Below are 20953 nucleotides of genomic sequence, written 5' to 3'. Positions count from 1 at the left end.
TATTTGTTGACTAACTGCGCTTGCAAACTTTTTTCCAAGGAATTTATAACAGAGACACATATGTCTTCTCCTGCCTCTCTAATTTATCTTCCCAGCAAATAGGCGTCTCTCAAAATTGGGAGGGAAACTGGTCTCATTTTGCTTCAGCTTATCATTAAAATCATGAGCCCTTTTTCCTGTGGCAGAACCAGAAAAGTAAGGCAGCTTTTAAGAAACTCTTTAAAAGGGGGGAAAAAAACCCCAAATTATACAAGCCAAGCTTTTTAAACATGGCAAGGCCAAGGCGGTCTCCTTATTAAAAATAACGATGGCCTTGCAGACTGCAACAAGCTGGGCTTTTTGGATCAGGATAAAAAAACCAATTTTCAGAGATCTGAGTAAAGCAGATGTGGCTTCTCCTTTCCTGTCATCAAGGCCTGCCACCTTCTCTGATGATTGATTTCCCTTCATTAATGTCTCTCGGAGTAGAGACGGCTGCTGTTACTATGGATACAGGTTGCCAGAAGAAGGGAGGAAGAAGGGAGGAAGGAAGGAGAGGAAGAGCGGGGCAGGGCAAGAAGAGAAGAGAAGAGAAGAGAAGAGAAGAGAAGAGAAGAGAAGATCCGAATAGACTGGTCAATAAACAGACTCAACCATTATTTCAACTGGGAAGGTGTAAACTTCCTAGACCAAGAAAAATCTAGGAAATTCTTGGAATTCTTCGTCATTCAGACAAATCAGCCCTTAACTGACACATAGAGATATACCACATTTGCACACCATTAGAAAAAGACCATAAAAAATCCAAAGAAAGACACGAAAAAGACCAGCCTACACCCAGATAAGAAGGAATTAATACCAGACAAACAATCGAGCAGAAAGCAATGCCCTCATCAAAACACTACAGAGGTGTACAATAGGGCCTTTGCAACTAACGCACGTAGACAGCGGAGAGCTACAACGGTAGTTAGTTTTTTGCTTCTTCGGGGAAACTACAAAAGCTCTGCCATGCCCAACCACCCGGTAGCCTCCATCACCTAAGACGGCAGGGGTTTAGGGAAGACAGCCCTCAGCAGCCCAGCCGTGAAAAAGTGAAGAGAAAACGACACTCACCTGGAAAAAGGTCATGGTGGAACCGGCATGGATGGTGCCGTATTCAATGTTGGTTTGATCGGCCAAGTCGTCCGCCGATTCTATAGGCACCTCCATGCGCTGCACGGTGAGGAAGGCAGCAAGGTTGGCCGTGTAGGAGGAAATGATGATCAGAGTGAAGGCCCACCTTTAGAACAACAACGAGGAAACCCGGTTTGATTTTTTTTTAGAGAGAGACAAGGACTTTTTTTTTAGAGAGAGACAAGGACTTTTCACCTTCAACGTTGACTTAAGGTACAAGTCTTGGCAAGACAACTCTTTACATGGGTCTCCTAAGACCCCGGTCGCAAATCTTTCCAGCGGTGGTAGAAGGGGGAGAGAGGGGATGATTCTACACAAGCAGTGGGCAAGGGTGCTCACATGCGCAGCTCCACTTGTGCAAGCGGTGGGTGCTTGCACAAGAGAAGTTTTTTCCAAGGCACCCAAAGGCCACGCAAGGAATAATGGATGGAAACTGATCTAGGAGAGATTCAACCTGGAAATAAGAGGAAGAGACTGGACGGCCATCTGTCAGAAATGGTGTAGGGCAGTGGTGGCTAACCGTTTTGGGCTCCTGTGCCAAAAATGTCAGCACCCAGAAGGCAATGCGCTGCTCCCACGCCCCCTGCGCATGCATGTGCAATTCCCCCCCCCCCCGCCCCCTTACTTGCACTGCACCTCCCAGGTGATTTTCAGCCCGTTTGAGGCCTTTTTCGGCCTCCCAGAGGCTCGAGGAAAGCCTCTGCAGCCCAAAAAATAGGCCCATTTCGTCATTTCTGGTATTTCCGGAAATACAGGAAGTGACGAAACAGGTCTATTTTTTGGGCTGCAGAGGCTTTCCTCAATCCTCTGGGAGGCTAAAAAAGGCTTCAAACGGGCCGAAAATCAGCTGTGAGGTGCGTGCATGAGCAGTGAGGTAAATATTGATTTTTTGATATATATAAAAAGCAACTTTTATCCAAAATCAGGCAAAGCAGGCAGATTGAGTTGCTCACAGAATCATTGAGTGATCTATCTATCTGCCATCGGCTAGCTCAGTCTCTCAAATTTGCTTGCCGTGAGTCTGCACTGAATTTGCTTGCAAGCAAACCTTCAGTCCTGAGGGAGGTTCGGCTGTGCTTAGCTAGAAAGCAAGAAATCCAACAGTTTCCTGCTTCCTAGCTAATCTAAATCTCCCAGCACAGCAGAACAGATGATGGTCGGAAAAAGGAAAAATAGCAACTTAGCAGACAAGTTTTCCAGGCAAGGAGTGAGTGGGCGGGGGGGTTCCCGCGGGCCATGTGGGCTGAGCAGCCTTGTGTTTCTGTGCAGCCTGGATTAATTGCTTTGGGGGGCGTGCTCTTGGGGTGAGATTTCTTTGCGGCCCACCAAAATTTTCTCGCGGCCCACCGGTTGGCGACCGCTGGCTTAAAGAGGGCTGTAAAAGCACTGTGAAGTGGTATATAAGTCTAAGTGCTATTGCTATACCCTCTGATATACTGCAATTCCTTCTTAGAAATCATCATTGAAAAAAGGAAAAAAAAAGATTGCCTATTGCATCAACATGCCACAACCAATATGCCCTTAATATACAATCCCACAGATGAAGTGTTGTTCTCGCCAATTAAAATTGCTCCCCACTGATTAATCAGCTAAAGTTTTAGTGCCAATTAAGCTCCCAATTAAGGATTGCTCATTAGGATTCCGTTAAAAAAAACCATCGAAATCTGTAGGTGATGGCACGATGTATTTAAGAGGGCACTATGTTCCAGAGTGAGGGAAACAACCAGAACAACAACAACCATCGTCCCCAGACATTAAATATTTCAAGGGAGGTGGAAGATAAGAGCGTTGTGATTTTTTTTCCAAACCTGTTGCAAACAAAACTTACAACAGCTTGTTTTAGTGACCGTTCAATGATACTACAGCACTGCAAAAAGGGACTAAAGTTTTTCACGCTTACGACCGTGGCACCGTCCCCATGGTCACGCGATCAAAAATTCAGATGCTTGGTAATGGACTTGTATTTATGACGGTTGCAGCGTCCTGGGGTTACGCGATTCCCCTTTTGGGAGGACCTTCTGACCAGCTTCACTTAACAACCATATGACTAATTTAACAACGGCAGTGGTTCGCTTAGCAACCATGGCAAGAAAAGTTCCTAAAATTGGAGCCAAATTCCCCATTTTAACAAATGTCTCGCTTAGCAACAGTAATGTTGGGCTCAATTGTGGTCGTAAGTCGAAGACTGTCTGTACTCCATGCAGTGGGTGGGGAAGAAGTTGTGCAATTTTCTCTGCATGATTTCTCTCTTTCAGCCGGCTCGGTTGTTGGTCATATAGTTTAGTTTATAGTGCAATAGTAGTTAAGAGTGCAATACTGCAGGCTACTTCTGCTGACTGCTGGCTGCCTACAATTTGGCAGTTCAAATCCCACCAAGGCTCAAGGTCGACTCAGCCTTCCATCCTTCCAAGATGGGTCAAATTGTTGGGGGGCCATTATGCTGACTCTGTAAACCGCTTAGAGAGGGCTGTAAAGCACTATAAAGCGGTATATAAGTCTAAGTGCTACTGCTATTGCTATTTATTGTCCTTGCACCTTGTACAACGAAATTAAATACCATCTTCAGTGTACATTATGACTATGAAAATAAACACAGACACGCAACCTTCCCATTCTATACATTGAATGTTGCTTACCAGACACCGCTGACACAACGAGTAGAAAGAGCTCGGGGCATAATTTCTGATCCCTGTTGCATGAAGCCCCCAACTGGGAACCAGAGGCTGTTTCCCAGTGTGTACTGGTTTTCCAGGATGTTATGACGCTCCCGGAGACAAGGATGAGGGTTGTACCATTCGTAAGGACTCAGCCTGTGGAAGGAAGCAACGGTTCAGACTTCTTTCCTTTATTAAGTTTATATGCTGCCCCCTTCTCACTCAACAAAGCAACTCTTCTCACTGAGAATCTCTACAGACTTTTAGCTATACAATTTGGGATGAACTTCCTTGGAATGGTGTGGGGATAGGAATGGATTTCCAGAGGAAAAAATTGCATACTACAGGAACCAGGAGCACCACTCAGATGACCCCGAGGGCACAGATAAAACCTCCAAGTGGCCTCAAGGACTCCCTAAAAGGATCCAAATGACCAGCTGTCTGCAAGGAGTATAAATCCTTCCATTCCCCACCATCCAGTCAGAGCTGAAGGAGCTTCTTGGATGAGAAGCGAAACGTCTTCAAAAGAAAAAAAAAACAAGAAAATCCAGTTGCCTCCTGAAAAAAAAAAGCACCTTTGGGACAACCATCACCTGTAGAGAATCTTTACAGACGACTCTTCTGACTTTTAGATGTCAGGCGTGAAAGATCAGATCCTCACGAGAAGGACCAATTAAACTGATTTACAGGTTGTCCTTGCCACCATTGGTTTTGTGACCGTTCAAAGTGACAACAGCATATCCTTTGCATCCCATGGTTTTTTATTAAAAACAAGTTTTATTAATTTTCAAAACACACAAGTCATCATTATCCATTACATGTTTAAACCTTTTTCCATTATAAATTTAACAAGTCAGATAAACTATAATTCTGTTTTAAACCATTTCCATATAAACATACAAAAACCTCTTATCCAATTTCCCTTTATTTCTCTTTACTCTTATTCAGTTTTATTATTATTATTTCATCTATTTCTTTCTGACTTAGTTACCATTATTCTCATTCTATATTTCTACAAGGTTTTATTAATTCTCCCCCAAAAAACAACAACATATACACACAACACACAAAACATAAAAAAGATCTTTTTGGAAAGTAACTTGGACCCAGGTATCTCTCTTTTCATGGACTTCAATTATATTCATGCTCATCTTACATATCATCCCATGGTTAAATGATCAAAATTCAGAGGCTTGGCAACTGGCTGTCAACTCATAAAATATTTCTATGGTCTTTTTAGAGTTGCCAACAGAAAAGGAGGAGAGGGAGCAGTGCAGCAGCTTGCAAAACCAAAACTGCATTCCATAAATGTTTTCAAAGATAGTAACTAGGTGACTGAAGTTTCTGCCGCGCAAAATTCTAACTGGAGAACAGGATCGATGACTCTTGGCTATGGATGTGTCCCATTGGAGAATATGAATTATGATACACCCATGGGGTGGGGGAGAAACCAGGGTTAAGGGTGGCAATGAATGATGTGTCTCAGAGTCGGCTGTACCCAGGCAGTGCCGGACATGTTAACTTTCAATAAATCCTTTCGAAGTTTTGGAAGTTTGGCTCGAGGCTCAGGATTTAAATGGGGGTGACTACCGGAATCCTGACACTGGCAGGTATTTATGACGGTTGTGGTATCCCAGGGTGATGGGCTCCCCTTTTGTGACCTTCTGAGAAACAAGGTCAAAGGGGAAGCTAGGTTCACTTAACAACCGTGTTACTAACATGGCTCACTTAACAACTGGGGCAAGAAAGGTCATAAAATGGGGCCAGTCTCACTTAACAACTGTCTCGCTTAGCAATGGAAATGTTGGGCTCCATTGCAATTGCGAGTTGAGGACTATCTGTATTGCTACCCATGTGTCTGCTTGTGGCTATGGAGAGATTCTAGGCTGCTTCCTCTTTTGACTCCACCTCCCCCCCCTATACTAGCCTATTGAAAAGGAGGAGTTTTACAATGGTAAAACATTAAAGCATTAAAGCATTTTAAACTGTGTGTTTTAGATTGTAAAATTTAAAGTGTAAAATTTAAAATATATTTTAAAATGAAATAGTAAAACAATACTACGTGTAATGGGATGTGGGAAGGATCATGGAAAGACCCACAGAGAGGGGAATGCTCAGATAAGAAGCAGTTTAGCACACAGAACAGACCCTCACTCGTTCTTTGGGCTGTAAAGTCAAACTTGTAAGAATGATACTAATCTTGCAAGGTGTTCCATCTAGAAAGCACATCCAGATGAACTCATTCTATTTTATTGTAAGACGACCCTAACAGAATCTTGCAAGTCTGAAAGTACATTTCTCCCCCCTCACCTATACAGTCCCAGAAACTAGGGAGGGTTTCAGACATTCGCAACACTCCTATTTCTTCTGCGGGCTAATAATCATCTCTCTAACAAAAACCAAGGGACAAAAGAAGTTTCTATAAAATTTTAAGAAACCTGAAATGTGAGCTTACTTTTTCTTGCTTCAGAATTATTTCCAGGTAGAATGCAATTACTTTATTAGAACTTTATTAGACTCAGTCTAGTCCTACTTACTGACAACAGGATCACAGAACAAAACAGCGTTCCAAGAAGAAGCAACTGAGGCTGTGTGTCTCAAGCTTGGAAATTTGAAGATGTGTGAACTTCAACTCCCAGAATTCCTCAGCCAACATGTCTGGCTGGGGAATTCTGGGAGTCGAAGTCGATGCCTCTTAAAAGTTGCCTAGGTTGGGAAACGCTGATCTAAAGAATCCACACTTGCTTGAGATGATGCTTATGGTGCCTTGGATGTGGCACCTTGAGTCTAAGATGAATCTCTCACAGGTGGGACTTACCGAGCAGCCAGAAAGAGGACGCAGCTGACTGCAAGATAGGCAAGAAGCATGAAAAGCCAAACAGCTGGGGAAAAGGGGTCAAGGAAGGAAAAATACCCCGGTTTGCGTCCCTATGGAAGAAAAAAAAAAAGATTAGAATAGGTTCACTGAAGTATTTTTTGAATTTCCTTATATCAAGCGTAGTTCCAAAGAGTGTGTTGCATTAAATATGTTTTTTGCAAACTTACCAACTTCTAGATATGTGGAAATCTCCCTCTCCCCCCCATTCTGTCTCTCTCTCCCTTTCTTTCTTTCCCTCTCTCTTCTCTCCCTTTCCCCCTTTCCCCCTTTCTCTCTCTCTCCCGCTTCCTCTCTTCTCTCCCTTTTTCCCTCTCCCCCTTTCTCTCTCTCTCCTGCTTTCTCTCTCTCTCTCTCCTGCTTTCTCTCTCTCTTTCTCTCTTTCTCTCTCTCTCTGTCTCCCCCTCCCTTTCTCTCTCAGTGTGTGTGTATGTCCATGTGTACCTCCAAAGTCCTAGCACCATTTGGGAGGGGGGGGGTTGGAAATGATTTGCAATTGCCTTCTTTCTAAATTTGAGAGAGTGACTGGCTGAATTTCACCCTGTTAACTTGGTGTCTGAGACAGGACAAGAACGCTCAGTGTCTTGGTTTCTAGTCCAGTGACCTTAGTAACTGCACCAAACTGGTTCTCTATGAGTGGACTTAGTTGCAGAATTCCAGGCTGATTGGGGAATTCTAGAAGGCGAGGTCCATCCATCTGGAAGTTTCCAAGTCGAGGAACCTCCTGCATTAAATATAGCCTTATAATACTTAATAGGTACAATTTTGTCACCGCCTCTTGACTCAGTAGAACTAAGGTAAGGCCTGAAGGAAGTGAGCCATGGTGGCGCAGTGGTTAGTGTGCAGTACTGCAGGCTACTTATGTTGATTGTTGGCTGCCTGCAATCTGGCAATTCACCGGGCTCAAGGTGGTCTCGACCTTCCGTCCTTCCGAGGTAGGTAAAATGAGAACCCAGATTGTTGGGGGAAAGAGGCTGACTCTGTAAACCACTTAGAGAGGGCTGTAAAAGCACTGTAAAGCGGCATATAAATCTAAGTGCTATTGTTATCAGCCCAGTATTCTCCCAGATCATCAGATAATCTCCCACTCTTCTTCCCTCCACTTTTTAAGATGGAGTTGTACCTACCATGTGTACACGGTACAGGATGCTGATTCCCAAAGTCATGAAGGGCTTGGAGAAGTCGATGACTTTCTCGCGTTCAGCTGTGATGGTGAAGGCAGCCACCGCCAGATCGGCTTTCTGGAAAAGCAAAGCACGGGGAACACTAATTGTCATGTACACAGAATAACACCTGCTGCTCCCTGGGCCTTCACTGGCTGGTTGGAGCCCAAGCAAAGGCTACAGGTTGTCCTTGACGGCTCGTTTAGTGACCATTCTAAGTTACGATGACTTATCGTCCTGTTTCACACTGAACGATTGTTCATCGACGTTCAAATCCTTGGCAATTGACTCATAGTTATGACCCTTGATGTGTCCTGTGATCCCCTTTTGCGGCCTCCAGATGAGAAAAGTTAATGGGGAAGCCAGACTTGCTTAACAACTGGGTTACTAACATAACAACCGCAGTGATTTACTCAACAACTGTGGCAAGAAATGGGGAGGCTGCAAGAGTTGTTAGTGTGACTACTTAGCTTTTTACGGGGCCATTGTAATCTGAACAGCCACTAAATGAACTATTGTGAGTCAAGGAGTATCTGTAAATCCTTTGATTATTTTAACAGCATTGATCTGAGCTACAAGGTGCGGTGGCCTAGAGGTGGCGCTCTCGCCTCACCATCAGGAGGCTGTGAGTTCGATTCTAGGTAGAGGCAGATTATTTCTCTCTCTCTGGGCACACTGAGAATATGTCTGCTGGGGGCAAAAAAATCCTCCGCATTGGTGACAGGAAGGGCATCCGGCCAGCTCAGCTCCATTCCGTTGCCCAGACTCCATCCTGCAAGGGATTGTTAAAAGAGATTGATCGGTCTGAGCTACCAGCTCTTGCTTGCAGCAATCTCAAAAAACGCTAGAAAAAAAGTGGCAGAGAGAGAGACAGCGAAAATATGTATCCCTTTGATGCTTTCTTATCCAAATGTTTGGATCCAGATTTGGTTCGCCTACAACTGAGTAATTGTGAGTCATTTTGTAGACGGCCTTCTCTGGATAAGCACACCCACAAACAAATGTTCAATTGCGGCCTAACCCATTCAGATCCTAGAAGCAAAGATGCTTACTCTGTTAATGAGTTCTCCCACCATGCCGGTCCAAGATCCGTTGGGTTCAGGAGCCCCGTAAAGCCCATCATCCACCAATTTGATCTGGAAACGGAACTTAAGGATGTCGGCAAGCTCGTGAAGCATGTCCACGCAGAAGCCTTCGTACTGTGCAGGACCGGATAGTTCCTGGAAGTTTGCCCGACGCATCACGTAGGGGTTCTCCTGTAAGAGGGAAATCCAGGGTATAATATGAGGTGGCATGGTCTGGCTGAGGAATTCTGAGAGTTGAAGTCCACAAGTCTTAATGTTGCCAAGTTTGGAAACCCTTGAGCTAGTATATAACAGACAACTGTCCTCAAGATCTGACATATTTTTGACAGGAGAAACCCAAACCCAAACATATACAATAGTCCTACTTCTTCCTATTTTTCCCACAACAACAACCCTATGAGGTAGTTGGGTTGAGAGAGTGTGATTGGCTCAAAGACAGTCAATTGGCTTTCATAGATAAGGCAGGACTAGAACTCAGAGTCTCCTGGTGATTGGCTCAAAGTCCCCCAGTTGGCTTTCATGTCTAAGGTGGAACTAGAACTCAAGAGTCTTCTGATGATTGACCCAAAGTCCCCCAACCAGTTTTCATGACTAGGGTGGGTCTAGAAATCAAGAGTCTTCTGATGATTGGCCCAAAGTCTCCCAACTAGTTTTCATGTTTAAGGCGGGACTAGAACTCAGTCTCCTGGTTGATAGGCCAGCACCTTAATTACTATGCCAGATTGACTCTCTGAGCTATCGGTCAGATGCTATCCATCAGATGGCCATGAGAGGATGGGGTCGCTATTCCTTTTTCCTACCCCTTCCCTCTTTCTCTTCCTCTATTTCTCTCTTTCCTTTCCCATTCATCAGCCTACTAGAGAAGTGAGCCATGGTGTTCCCCCAGATATCTGTCCTAACCACTTACACAGAGCACTTCTGAAATTAGCTCAAGAGCGCTGGTCCCTGCCTCTATTCTGGTGAATGTTCTAGACGAGGAACCAGCCACATCCCTCCAGAAACTCAACAACAGCACATCATAACAACCCAACAATCTGCGCCTTTTGTTTCTCTGTACCCACTCATACACAGAAGGATGGACATTTCTTTTGTGCATGAAAACCACAGTTGCAATCACGGCTCTTCACTAATTTGCCTAATTCTTCTTGTTTTTCCCGCTCCTCAACTGAAGCATGCTTGTCATCAGTCCATTGTAGAGAAGTACATGCCAGACATTAATTATTGTTTACCCCTCACAACCGCCATCCCATTTTCAGCCTAAAGGATGAGCCGTAAGAGTTTGCCCATTTCAAGCAGCCGTTTCAACTACTTTTTGGAACTGAAGAACTACTCCAAACTATTTGGAGGAAGTCTTCACTATGTAAAAGGAAGTATGCCATGATGTGAAAAAGACGTTGAGACTACAACAGAACAACAAAGGTGATTAGGGGACTGGAGGCTAAAATATACAAAGAACAGTTTCAGGAATTGGGCATGGCTAGTCTAGTGAAGAGAAGGACTAGGGGTGACATGGTAGCAGTGTTCCAATATCTCAGGGGCTGCCCCAAAGAAGAGGGAGCCAAGCTATTCTCCCAAGCATGTGAGGGCAGGACAAGAAGCAATAGATGGAAACTCATCAAGGAGAGAAGCAATTTGGAACTGAGGAGGAATTTCCTGACAGTGAGAGCAATTGATCAGTGGACGGGCTTGTCTCCAGAAGTTGTGAATGCTCCAAGTTTTCAAGGAGAGGCTGGAAAGCCGCTTGTCTGAAATGGTACATAGGGTTGGCTGCCTGGGTAGGGGGGGCTGGACTAGAAGGTCTCCAAGCTCCCATCCAACTCTGATATTCTGTTATTCACCTTTCACAATCGTCTCTGTGATTGGAATCAAGGCACCACCAAACAGGAAAGAGGAGATCAAGGAACCTCTCTTTCCCACATGAAACACTTCAAAACAAGCTAAAACTCCCTTGCATTCACATCTCCAAGGGCCCCCCAGTTCTCCTTTGCCTGCTTGGATGACTTTAACCAAGTCACCTGCACAACTATTTTCAAAAGGTGGAGAAATACCCCTGAGAATAAGGCAAGGAGGGCGCTTACCAAGATGGTGGTGATGACCAGGGTCTTATTGGTAAGGCTTTCTGAGGCGTTGATGTCCAGCGTTGTGGCATTCATTGCAAGAGTCTTGTTGGAGTACCACACCCCAATCTGTTGAGAAAGAAGCCCTGGTTATAGGTTCTGTCATGCCCTTGTTGGAGTCTGATTCTTGAGGTGGAGATTGAGCAGCTGACAGGGAGTGGGAGTGTGGCGCTGGTGGCTGTGGAAGAAATGGGGGAAGGGCACAGTCTGGCTGGGCCTTCAGAGGACGACCCAGGGCCACCCCCTCTTCATCCTAAGGTACACAGGGAGGAACGGAGAAGGGAGCAATGTGGCTTACGGGAGAGAAAAGGGCCCTGATCCCTTTCATTTAGTTGCAGATGGAGAGCAGGATATAAGTGGGGCGTTTTACATAGCTCCTGGAAGCAAAGCGTGCATTATCTCTGTCGAGGCTTATTATCCTCCCAAATGTGGTTGCTGCATTATCTTGTGAAAGTCTGCAATTTATCATCCTGGCCTGCTGTGTTAATTACTTCAGCATGGTTTGTGTTGGTTTTTGTGTGTGTGTGTGTTTCTAATTATCTTTACTTTGGGTTCGGACTGCATTTATTCCCCTTTGTAGACTGTTATTGGAAGAGTTTGATATCCAGCCGAGGATAATTGGACCTTGGGGCCCAAGTTGGAGGCATTAAAGGGAATTTATTCTACTTTTGTGACTTTGTTATTTTTGTGTCATGCCCCAGGTCATCATAGGTTCTTGCTAGAGTTACCCTGTACACAGGCAGTCCTCAACTTATGACCACCATTGAGCCCAACATTTTGGTTGCTAAGCCAGACAGCTGTTAAGTGAGTCACATCCCGTCCCACAGGTGTGGCAAGAAAGTGAATCACTGCAGTTCTTAAGTGTGTAACACCGCTATTAAGTGAATCTGGCTTCCCCATTGACTTTGCTTGTCAGAAGGTCGCAAGAGGGGATCACGTGACCTTCCGGAGACACAGCAACGATCATAAACAGGACGTCAACTCATAAAATATTTCTATAGGTCTTTTTAGAGTTGCCAACAGAAAGGAAAGAGGGGGGGAAAGGGGTTTGAAAGAGCAGTGCAGCAGCTTGCAAAACCGAAAGTGCATTCCATAAATGTTTTCAAAGATAGTAACTAGGTGACTGAAGTTTCTGCTGTGCAAAATTCTAACTGGAGAGCATGACTGATGCCTCTTGGCTATGGATGTGTCCCATTGGAGAATATGAATTACGATATACCCAGGATGTGGGGGGGAAACTAGGGTCAAGGGTGACAATGAATGATGTGTCTCAGAGTCGGCTGCACCCAGGCAGTGCTGGCATGTTAACTCCAAATAAATCCTTCTGAAGTTTTGGAAGTTTGGCTCGAGACTCAAGATTTAAATGGGGGCAACTGCCAGACTCCTGAAACAGGAGCCCTTTGCCAAGCGTCCGAATGTTGACCACGATGGCTGCAACGGTCGCCCTGGTGAAAAATGATTGTGTCACTTTTTTTTCAGGGCCGTTGTAACTTTGAACGGCCACTAAACAAATGGTTGTAAGTCGAGGACTATCTGTAATCTTTGCAAAAACAGGGCATCCTAAGCTCAAGCGCTAGTCATCTCACCTCCCGGTGTCCATGTCGTCCTTTTTCCAGAATTCTCAGGGTATAATTGGTTCTTTGACCCTTGCTGTTGAATTCCACGCGTCCCGTCAGCCCATCATACTCTACCTAGCCAGGGATGGAGTGACAGAGGAATGGGGTGCCAATCGAAGAAGACAAGAGAGAAGAACACAGGAGAATGAGAGTGAGGCACAGCCAAAACTGGCTCACAAGTTACAATTAGCTTGAGAAGGAAGAACTCGGGATCTCTTCATCTCCCAAATAAGGAAGGGAGATTATCCCATGTCCTAGGTCAGTGGTCTCCAAACACTGGCGCTTTAAGACCTGTGGACTTCAACTCCCAGAATTCCTCAGCCAGACATGACCTAGGACATTGGATGGTCTGGCCGGCTGAGGAATTCTGGGAGTTGAAGTCCACAAAAAGTGCCCATGTTTGGAGACCCCTGACCTAGGACATTGGATAGTTTGGCAGGCTGAGGAATGACTGGCTGAGGAATTCTGGGAGTTGAAGTCCACAAGCATTAAAGTGGCCATGTTTGGAGACCCTGGTGCTAAGCTGTGTCACAGAAATGTGGTAGTAAAATAGCCCTTGAGGGTTTTTCATTTTTTCTTGCCAAATGTTGAAAAGGGAGGGGAGAACTCTGAAAGGAAAATGGGAGGACACCTTCCCATTTTGGCTGCCTTTATAAGACAACACCATTGACAAAATTGGCAGACAGATTCAACCCAAATGCTAAATTTGGATAGGTTTATTTCTGGTGACCGACTTGTGCACATCCACTTAATTGGATAAATTTTCCATCCGTTATTGCAAGAGCAGAAAAGTCAGTGGCCGCATTTCTCTTAGGGAACCTTGCGGGGCAGTTGGCGTATTTGCTCCAGCTGAGAACATCTGACCTTTGTTTGGGCAAATCTAACAAGACAGACATCAACGCTTACACAACCATGTCACGTATTTCCATGTTCTTCTTTTGCTTCTTTTAAAAAAAAACAAAGTGGGGGAGGGAACCATCATTCCAGAAGAAGCAGCCACTCACCATGCGTAGGTAGTTCATCAGGCTGGTTCCATGTTGCCAGATGTTAGCCGATGTGCAAGCCAGGGGCTTAACCCCAATCTCCTGGCTACGGTTCAATTCCCGCACGGCACTCACAACCACATGCACTGCGTCAAACATGAGGGCTGCTGATAGCTGGAGGGGAACAAAAATAATTCAGCTGCTGCTAATTATGGCATTTGGGGAGGGGGAGGGGCAGAGAGAGGACCCCCTCCTTGCTACCCTGTTCTTCCAGAGCTATTCTTCCTTTGGCTACAACGCGAAAACATCTGTGCAGCTGCAGAACGGGAGGCGGGTTGGATGAGTCAGATAGTGAGTATGGATGTGCTCCACCAGGATGAAGTCAACCTGATCTTGAACAATCTCTACAAGTCAACAGTGGAGGAGTGTTTATTCTGAAGCTTGCCTGAACAGAAATAATTTTAGGTAGAAGCAGTTAGGAATCTCCGCATTTAAGAATCCATGTCTTCTCGGTTGACTTCAGCTGTGGTCTTCAACCCAACATCTTTTGTTTGTCAACTCAACAATCCATCTTTCCTCAACTCAACATTCCTCAAGCCAACAATTCATCTTTCCTCAACCCAACATCCTTTGTTCCTCAAGCTAACAATCCATCTTTCCTCAAGCCAACATCCTTCCTTCCTCAAGCCAATAATCCATCTTTCCTCAACCCAACATCCTTCCTTCTTCAAGCTAACAATCCATCTTTCCTCAACCCAACATCCTTCATTCCTCAACATCCATCTTCCCTCAAGCCAATAATCCATCTTTCCTTAACCCAACATCCTTCGTTCTTCAACCCAACAATCCATTCTTCCTCAACCGATAATTTGTTCCTCATGCCCCCAATCCATCTTTCCTCAAACCAATATCCTTTGTTTCTCAACTCAATAATCCACCCTTCCTCAACCCAACATCCTTCCTGCAGATGTTGTATTGAATAAAGCTGAAGTCCATCAAGAAGACATAGATTCCTAACTTCTCTTGTCTTCTACCCAGCATTCTTCAGATGTTAAAACTGCCAGACAATTTCCAACTCAGAATTTCAGCCAACGTCAAAAATAAATACCTATCAACATTATCTCTTCCAATGAATATCCAGGCAAATAAACTCTTGCTTATTTACAATGTCATATTAATTTCCATCTACAAGAAAGCAGTCATGCTTTTAGCAGTTGAGAAGAGTTAGCTTTCCCTTCTCTTCCTCTTAATGAACTACAAAATATGATAGACTGAGCAAAACGGACTCAAACTTCAGATCAAGGCAAGCCAGAGGTAATTTTCTACAGGCATTTTACCTGCCTGCCAAGTTTATTTAATAGTATTAGAGGCTCAGTTGATTTTGATATACTAAGAAATTGAAAACAGAGTTAGGGAACAATCCTCTTGTCCTTTGGATGGAATTAAGAAAAGTGGGTTCTTAATTAATTTGGATGGTTAGAAAAGTGGGTTCTTGTCAACAGCAAATGATAATAGATGATAGATCCATCACAGATCTGCAGACATTCCTTTATAAAGCAACTGAAGATCACAACTCTCCAAAGAGAAGGGTGAGGGATAGTCATTTACCCACAAATATGTAGGAGTCCCCAAACTTGGCAACTTTAAGACTTGTGGACTTCAACTCCCAGAATTCCTCAACTGGCTGTTGAAGATGAGGAAGTTGAAGACCACAAGTCTTAAAGTTATCAAGTTTGGAGGCTCCTTATACAGAGGAACCCAGAAAGACTATTATGATTCTGTGATTGCTATTTTGTAGCTCCGTTTGTAAGAAGAAATACACCACCTTTTCAAATCCCATGGTCCTTATTTAGCTAGATAGTCCTTCACACACATTCACCCATCTAGTCATCTCTCCACCCTCATGCTGGGTTGTCACACTTACTGCCGGTCCTGGGTAAGGATTGAGTTCACAGTTCTCCCGCCATGACATGTTGAGGCTACGGACAAATTCCATATAGAAAGGATGGCTGGTGTTGAACATGGAGAAGCCCAGCACATTGGAATGTTCATCCACAATTCCATCCAAGTGCAAGATTGGAAAGTCCTAGAAGGATGGGGAACATATTAGTGGACTGAACTTCCTCTTTAACATACCTTTGAAAAGGTCAACTGAAAAGGTCAACCTGGGAAAGAGGGACTGCCCAAGGAACAGGAAGGAGAAATACAGAAGGGAACCTAGAGATCAACACCAGGAAGTTCAAAACATTCTTAAAGATCCATCTCATCCTGGGCACCCCCCCTTTTTTTTTAAAGTATTACCATCTGGCAGACGGTACAGGACATTAAAAACAAGGACAAATGTACTAAAAAACAGCTTCTATCCCAGGGCAGTAACTCTATTGAATTCTACTGTATGGTGCAATATTACATCACTGGAGGTTTTTAGGAAAGAAATGAGGACAGTCACTTATTTGAAATGGTATAGGGTCCCTTTCAGTTCTATTCTGATTGATTGATTAATGCAATATCAGGGGTTTTCAATAAAATTGTATAAAATGTGAAGGATGTGTGTTTTTGTTTTATTTATTTTTTATGTATAATGTACACGGAAGATGGCATTTAATTTCGTTGTACATGGTGCAATGACAATAAAGTAAACTAAACTAAACTAAATGATGTCGTTACAGGTAATCCTCAACTTACAAGCTTTTGTTTAGTGACCATTCAAAGTCACAACAACACTGAAGAAAGTGGCTTACAACAAGTCCTTGTGCTTATGCCTGTTGCAACATCCCCGCAGTTACGTGATCAAAATTAGGTGCTTGGCAACCGGTATGTATTTACAACAATTGCAGCATCCGAAGGTCATATCATCGCCACCCAACTGGCTTCTGACAAGCAAAATCAAAGGGGGAAAGCGAGATTTGCTTAACGACCTCAATGGTTCACTGAACAACCGTGGCAAAAACAGATTGTCAAATTGGGCTTGGCTCTCTTCAATGCCTTGTTTAAACAATGGAAATTCTGGACCCAAAGTAGTTGCAAGCAGGAGTGGGCTTCAAAAATTTTAGCAATGGGTTCTCTGCCATCTGGGTGGACGTGGCCTAGTCCGGCCTCCTGCACCATGTTAGGGGAGGGGCATTTTCACCCTCCCTGGGCTCTGGAGGCTTTCCTTGAGCTTCCAGGAGGGCGAAAATGGCCTCTCAGGCTCCAGAGGCCTTCTGGACACCCGAAACAAGCCCATTTCTGGCCTTCCTGAACTTCCGGGAGCCCATTTTTCACCCTCCCCGGACTCTCTAGAGGCTGGAAATGAGCCTGTTTCTGGCTTTCCACAGCCTCCAGGGGGCCCATTTGTCACTATCTCCGAGCCTCTGCACAGGCCCTGCCACGTGGGGACTCCTGGTGGGGCCAACCAGTCATCGGTCAACCGAACTACCGGTTCGACAAACCAGATGTAAAATTAGCATCCGGTTCGCCTGAAACGGTGCAAACCGGTAGCAGCCCACTCCTGATTGCAAGCCAAGGGCTACCTATGTTTATTTCACGATTCCTGATTTGTTGGGATCGCTCCAGAAAGGAAGGACCAGAAAGGTGAAATGATTGCGAAACAATAAAGCAAATAAACCATCTGGAGGCCCTCCAGAATGAGAGGAAGATAAATCACATAAATAAAGATAAATCAGCGATTCCTCCCTTGAACACCTCCATCAGCGGCTCAGAATTCTGGCGAAAAATGTAATCAGAATAAATGAAATGCTTTGATTTTTACATCACATCCATTGGTATCCAGACTCCACATAACATTTAATCCATCTATAATTTATCACCTGGAAGCGTCTCAGACAGACACATCCTGGCCACAGATGCATTCAGGGAATATATGAACGTTAAAAATAAAATGAGGATCCATGTCACTTCATATCGAGCAAATCACAGTCAGGTGTGAAGTCAAAGATGATGATGATGATGCCCTGAGAATTTTGTTCCCACAGGTAAAAGGACAACTAGACAACACTATAAAAAATTGTTGAGACTCTAGAAAAAGTACAAAGAAGAGCATCCAAGATAATTAGGGGACTGGAGACTAAACATATGAAGAACGGTTACAGGAACTGGGCCTGACTAGTCTAGTGAAGAGAAGGACCAGGGGAGACATGATAGCAGTCTTCCAATATCTGAGGGGCTGCCCCAGAGAGGATGAAGGGGTCAAGCTATTTTCTAAAGCACCTGAAGGCCAGACAAGGAATAATGGATGGAAAGTGAACAAGGAGAGATTTAACCTGGAAATAAGGAGAAACTTTCTGACAGTGAGAACAATCAACCCATGGAACAGAAGTTGCCCTCGGAAGTTGTGGGAGCTTCATCACTTGAGACTTTCAAGAAGAGATGGGACTCCCATCTGTCAGGGTGTAGGGTCTCCCACTTGGGCAGGGGAGTAGACTAGATGACCTACAAGTACCTTCCAACTCTGATCATCTGTTATCTGTTAGACAACTGGTATAAAAATAGTTGGGAATTTGCTTACAGCTTCCAAGTAAAATCCATGTTAAATTTACAAAGGGGCTTCATCTTGAATTAATTTTCTCATTTTTCCAATTTTGAGCAAATATAAATCTAGCTGCAGTTAAAGCGTTAATAATCAGATATGTTATTTTTTTACTATAATCTTCGAGCAAAATCCCCAATAAAAATATCTCTGGGTCATTCTGCTGTTTGAGTTGGACTAAAAGGCCTCCGGGGTCCCTTCCAGCTGATTCCATTCCATGTAGAGCTTTCCCAACCAGCCTCTAATAAGCAAAGTCAATGGAGGAAGCCGGATTCACTTAACGGCCACCATAACGCCAACTCAGAAAGCTCAAACTGCCCAAGGAGCTGCTGATCCAGTTCTACAGAGGAATGATTGTCATCTGCACCTCTATAACTGTCTGGTTTGGTTCTGCAACCCAACAGGACAGACATAGACTTCAGAGGATACTTAGGACTGCAGAAAAAATAATTACTACCAACCTGCCTTCAATCGAGGATCTGTATACTGCACTAGTCAAAAAGAGGGCTGTGAACATATTTACAGACCCCTCACATCCTGGACATAAACCGTTTCAACTCCTTCCCTCAAAACAATGCTATAGGGCACTGCACACCAGAACAACTAGACACAAGGACAGTGTTTTCCCAAAAGCCATCACTCCACTAAACAAATAATTCCCTCAACACTGTCCAACTACTTAGTAAGACTGTATTTCTATTATTCTTCTCATCACTCCTTATCACCCATCCCCTCCCATTTGTGACTGTATCACTTGTGTCCTTATGATTTATATTGACTGTTTCCTTGTATGATTTGATTGCTTATTGTACTCTATGACTATTACTAAGTGTTGTAGCTGATGATTCTTGACTCTTGATGAATGTATCTTTTCTTTTATGTACACTGGGAGCATTTGCACCAAGACAAATTCCTTGTGTGTCCAATCACACTTGGCCAATAAAAGAATTCTATTCTATTCTATTCACTTAACAACTACAGTGGTTCAGCTTAAAATGGTGGCAAAAATTATTGTAAAATTGAACGCCACTCTCTCATCCCAACTGCCTTGCTTAGCGATGGAAATTCTGGCTGCAGTGGTGGTCGTAAGATGGGGACTACCTCTATTTGCAATCGACCTATTTGCTTTAATCATTTCATTCAAGGGTCAGGTGATATTGCCCAAAGGGCAACCTTATTTGGCAAGCCAGATCTTGATTAATAATTTGCCAAATGTTCCCAGAAATGAGATAGAAGCATTTGCCAAAGGATCTGCTCCTGGTGTCACTACCAGGAGTTAATCCACCACCAGTTTTTTCACTGAGAAAAAAAAGGGGGGAGGGGAATTAAAAAGGAGGATAAGCATTTGAAAAAAAAACGGTGCTGAGTAGCTTGAAAAGCTGAACTGTTTCTTTTTTTATGGGACCTAAAGAAAAATTGCATACTTTTAATTGGGGTTCTCCAGACTTAAGGAGATATAAACCAAAGATCCATCTTTGAGTGTGGGAGTCATTAAAATAGTTATATTTGATTTAACTGCAATTAGATTTAAATATAAGCCTAAGTTAAAACAGGCATTGTTTCTGTCACCATCCCACACATTTATTCAACCTGCTCACCCGCCTTTCTGGAGGGTGGATCCCACATCAGAGTAACCACGGTTAGTTAACTTGCCACGATGGATCATATTTGCTCCCCGCTAATTAATCCACGAAGGGTTGAAGTCATAAAGCTTTTTTTAAAAAAATGTATTAAAGGCTGTTATTTTGGTTGCATCATTTTTAGCCCACTCTGCATCTCAAAGAGAAGCAAAGGATCAAATGAGCTATAAAGATATTGCAAAGTAGATTTGTAATCTGTTACATTCATCCACTCATCAACAAACATCAACTGTCTTTTCCAACATAAAATTAGCCCATTGTTTCTCAACCTTGACAACTTGAAGATGTATGGACTTCAACTTCCAGAATTCCCCAGACAGCTGTCTGGGGACTTCTGGGAGCTGAAGTTCACAGATCTTCAAGTGGTCAAGTTTAGAAAGACTGAACTAGACATATAAAGAGAGAGAGATAAATTAATACACCCTTATAAAGTCATAAATACAGTTGAATTCTATTAATAGACTACTGCTATCTGCCAATGCAGGTTTAAAAAACCAACCCCTATGCCTGAAATGTAACAACATTTATAAGATAAATGTAAAAGATTATAAAGTCATATTATTTTCATTTTCAGGGATTTTTTAAAGCTGTCTTTGGAAAAGGCACACAAATCTGAAACAGCTGGAAAGAAAAATGAATAAGAACAGACCTTGATTTTTTTTTTTAAATGGACTTAACATTTTTCTGCTTTGCTGATTAGATTGGAAATCAGGTTCTATTTAAATAAATTAGAGTTATTTAAGCAGTATAGTGTCCCTCCTACACTGCACCAAGCTTCTATGCATTTGTCCACACATCACAATTCGTGTTGGTTGTCTCCGTCTACTTATAACGGCCTTAGCTGCAAGCCGCCCAGAGCTTATACATTCTCCTGACACACTGCCCTGAAGCTATGAGTCTTGGAAACCCTTTTAGAGCTGTCCTTTTGTAATGCTAAGTACAGCTGCACAGCACTTCAAATGCAACTCCCAAAGGGCACGAACAGAGCATCTGTCTATCTTCAAGGCCTTAAAGCAACTATGTCTTTTCCTGGGAAGATTCTAGAAAAAGAGGCAGCTGCTTTCAAGAGTTGCTAAGAGGTAGAACCTACACACTCTTAAAAATTAATATGGGCAATGCACCGTCTTAATATTGAGAGAG

At 43.6% G+C, this 20953-nt stretch overlaps 1 protein-coding gene across 1 annotated transcript in view; it reads right to left on the bottom strand.

Annotated features, from left to right (window-relative positions):
• The window catches only part of GRIK5 (glutamate ionotropic receptor kainate type subunit 5), a 72465-nt gene that overhangs the window by 6192 nt on the left and 45320 nt on the right, over positions 1–20953 (bottom strand). The window contains exons 8-16 of the mRNA XM_026681451.2: positions 15570–15731; positions 13667–13819; positions 12633–12737; positions 11008–11115; positions 8897–9100; positions 7809–7922; positions 6625–6734; positions 3789–3962; positions 1093–1258 (exon numbers count right to left, since the gene is read on the bottom strand). Of these exons, the coding sequence (XP_026537236.1) occupies positions 1093–1258; positions 3789–3962; positions 6625–6734; positions 7809–7922; positions 8897–9100; positions 11008–11115; positions 12633–12737; positions 13667–13819; positions 15570–15731 (1296 nt within the window). The remainder of the gene's footprint in view (positions 1–1092; positions 1259–3788; positions 3963–6624; positions 6735–7808; positions 7923–8896; positions 9101–11007; positions 11116–12632; positions 12738–13666; positions 13820–15569; positions 15732–20953) is intronic.

The sequence above is a fragment of the Notechis scutatus genome, chromosome 8 (genome assembly GCF_049901735.1).
Source record: "Notechis scutatus isolate UNSWTSFEM ecotype Mainland chromosome 8, rNotScu1.2, whole genome shotgun sequence".
Lineage (NCBI taxonomy): Eukaryota > Metazoa > Chordata > Lepidosauria > Squamata > Elapidae > Notechis > Notechis scutatus.
This window is presented reverse-complemented; position numbering and strand designations above follow the sequence as displayed.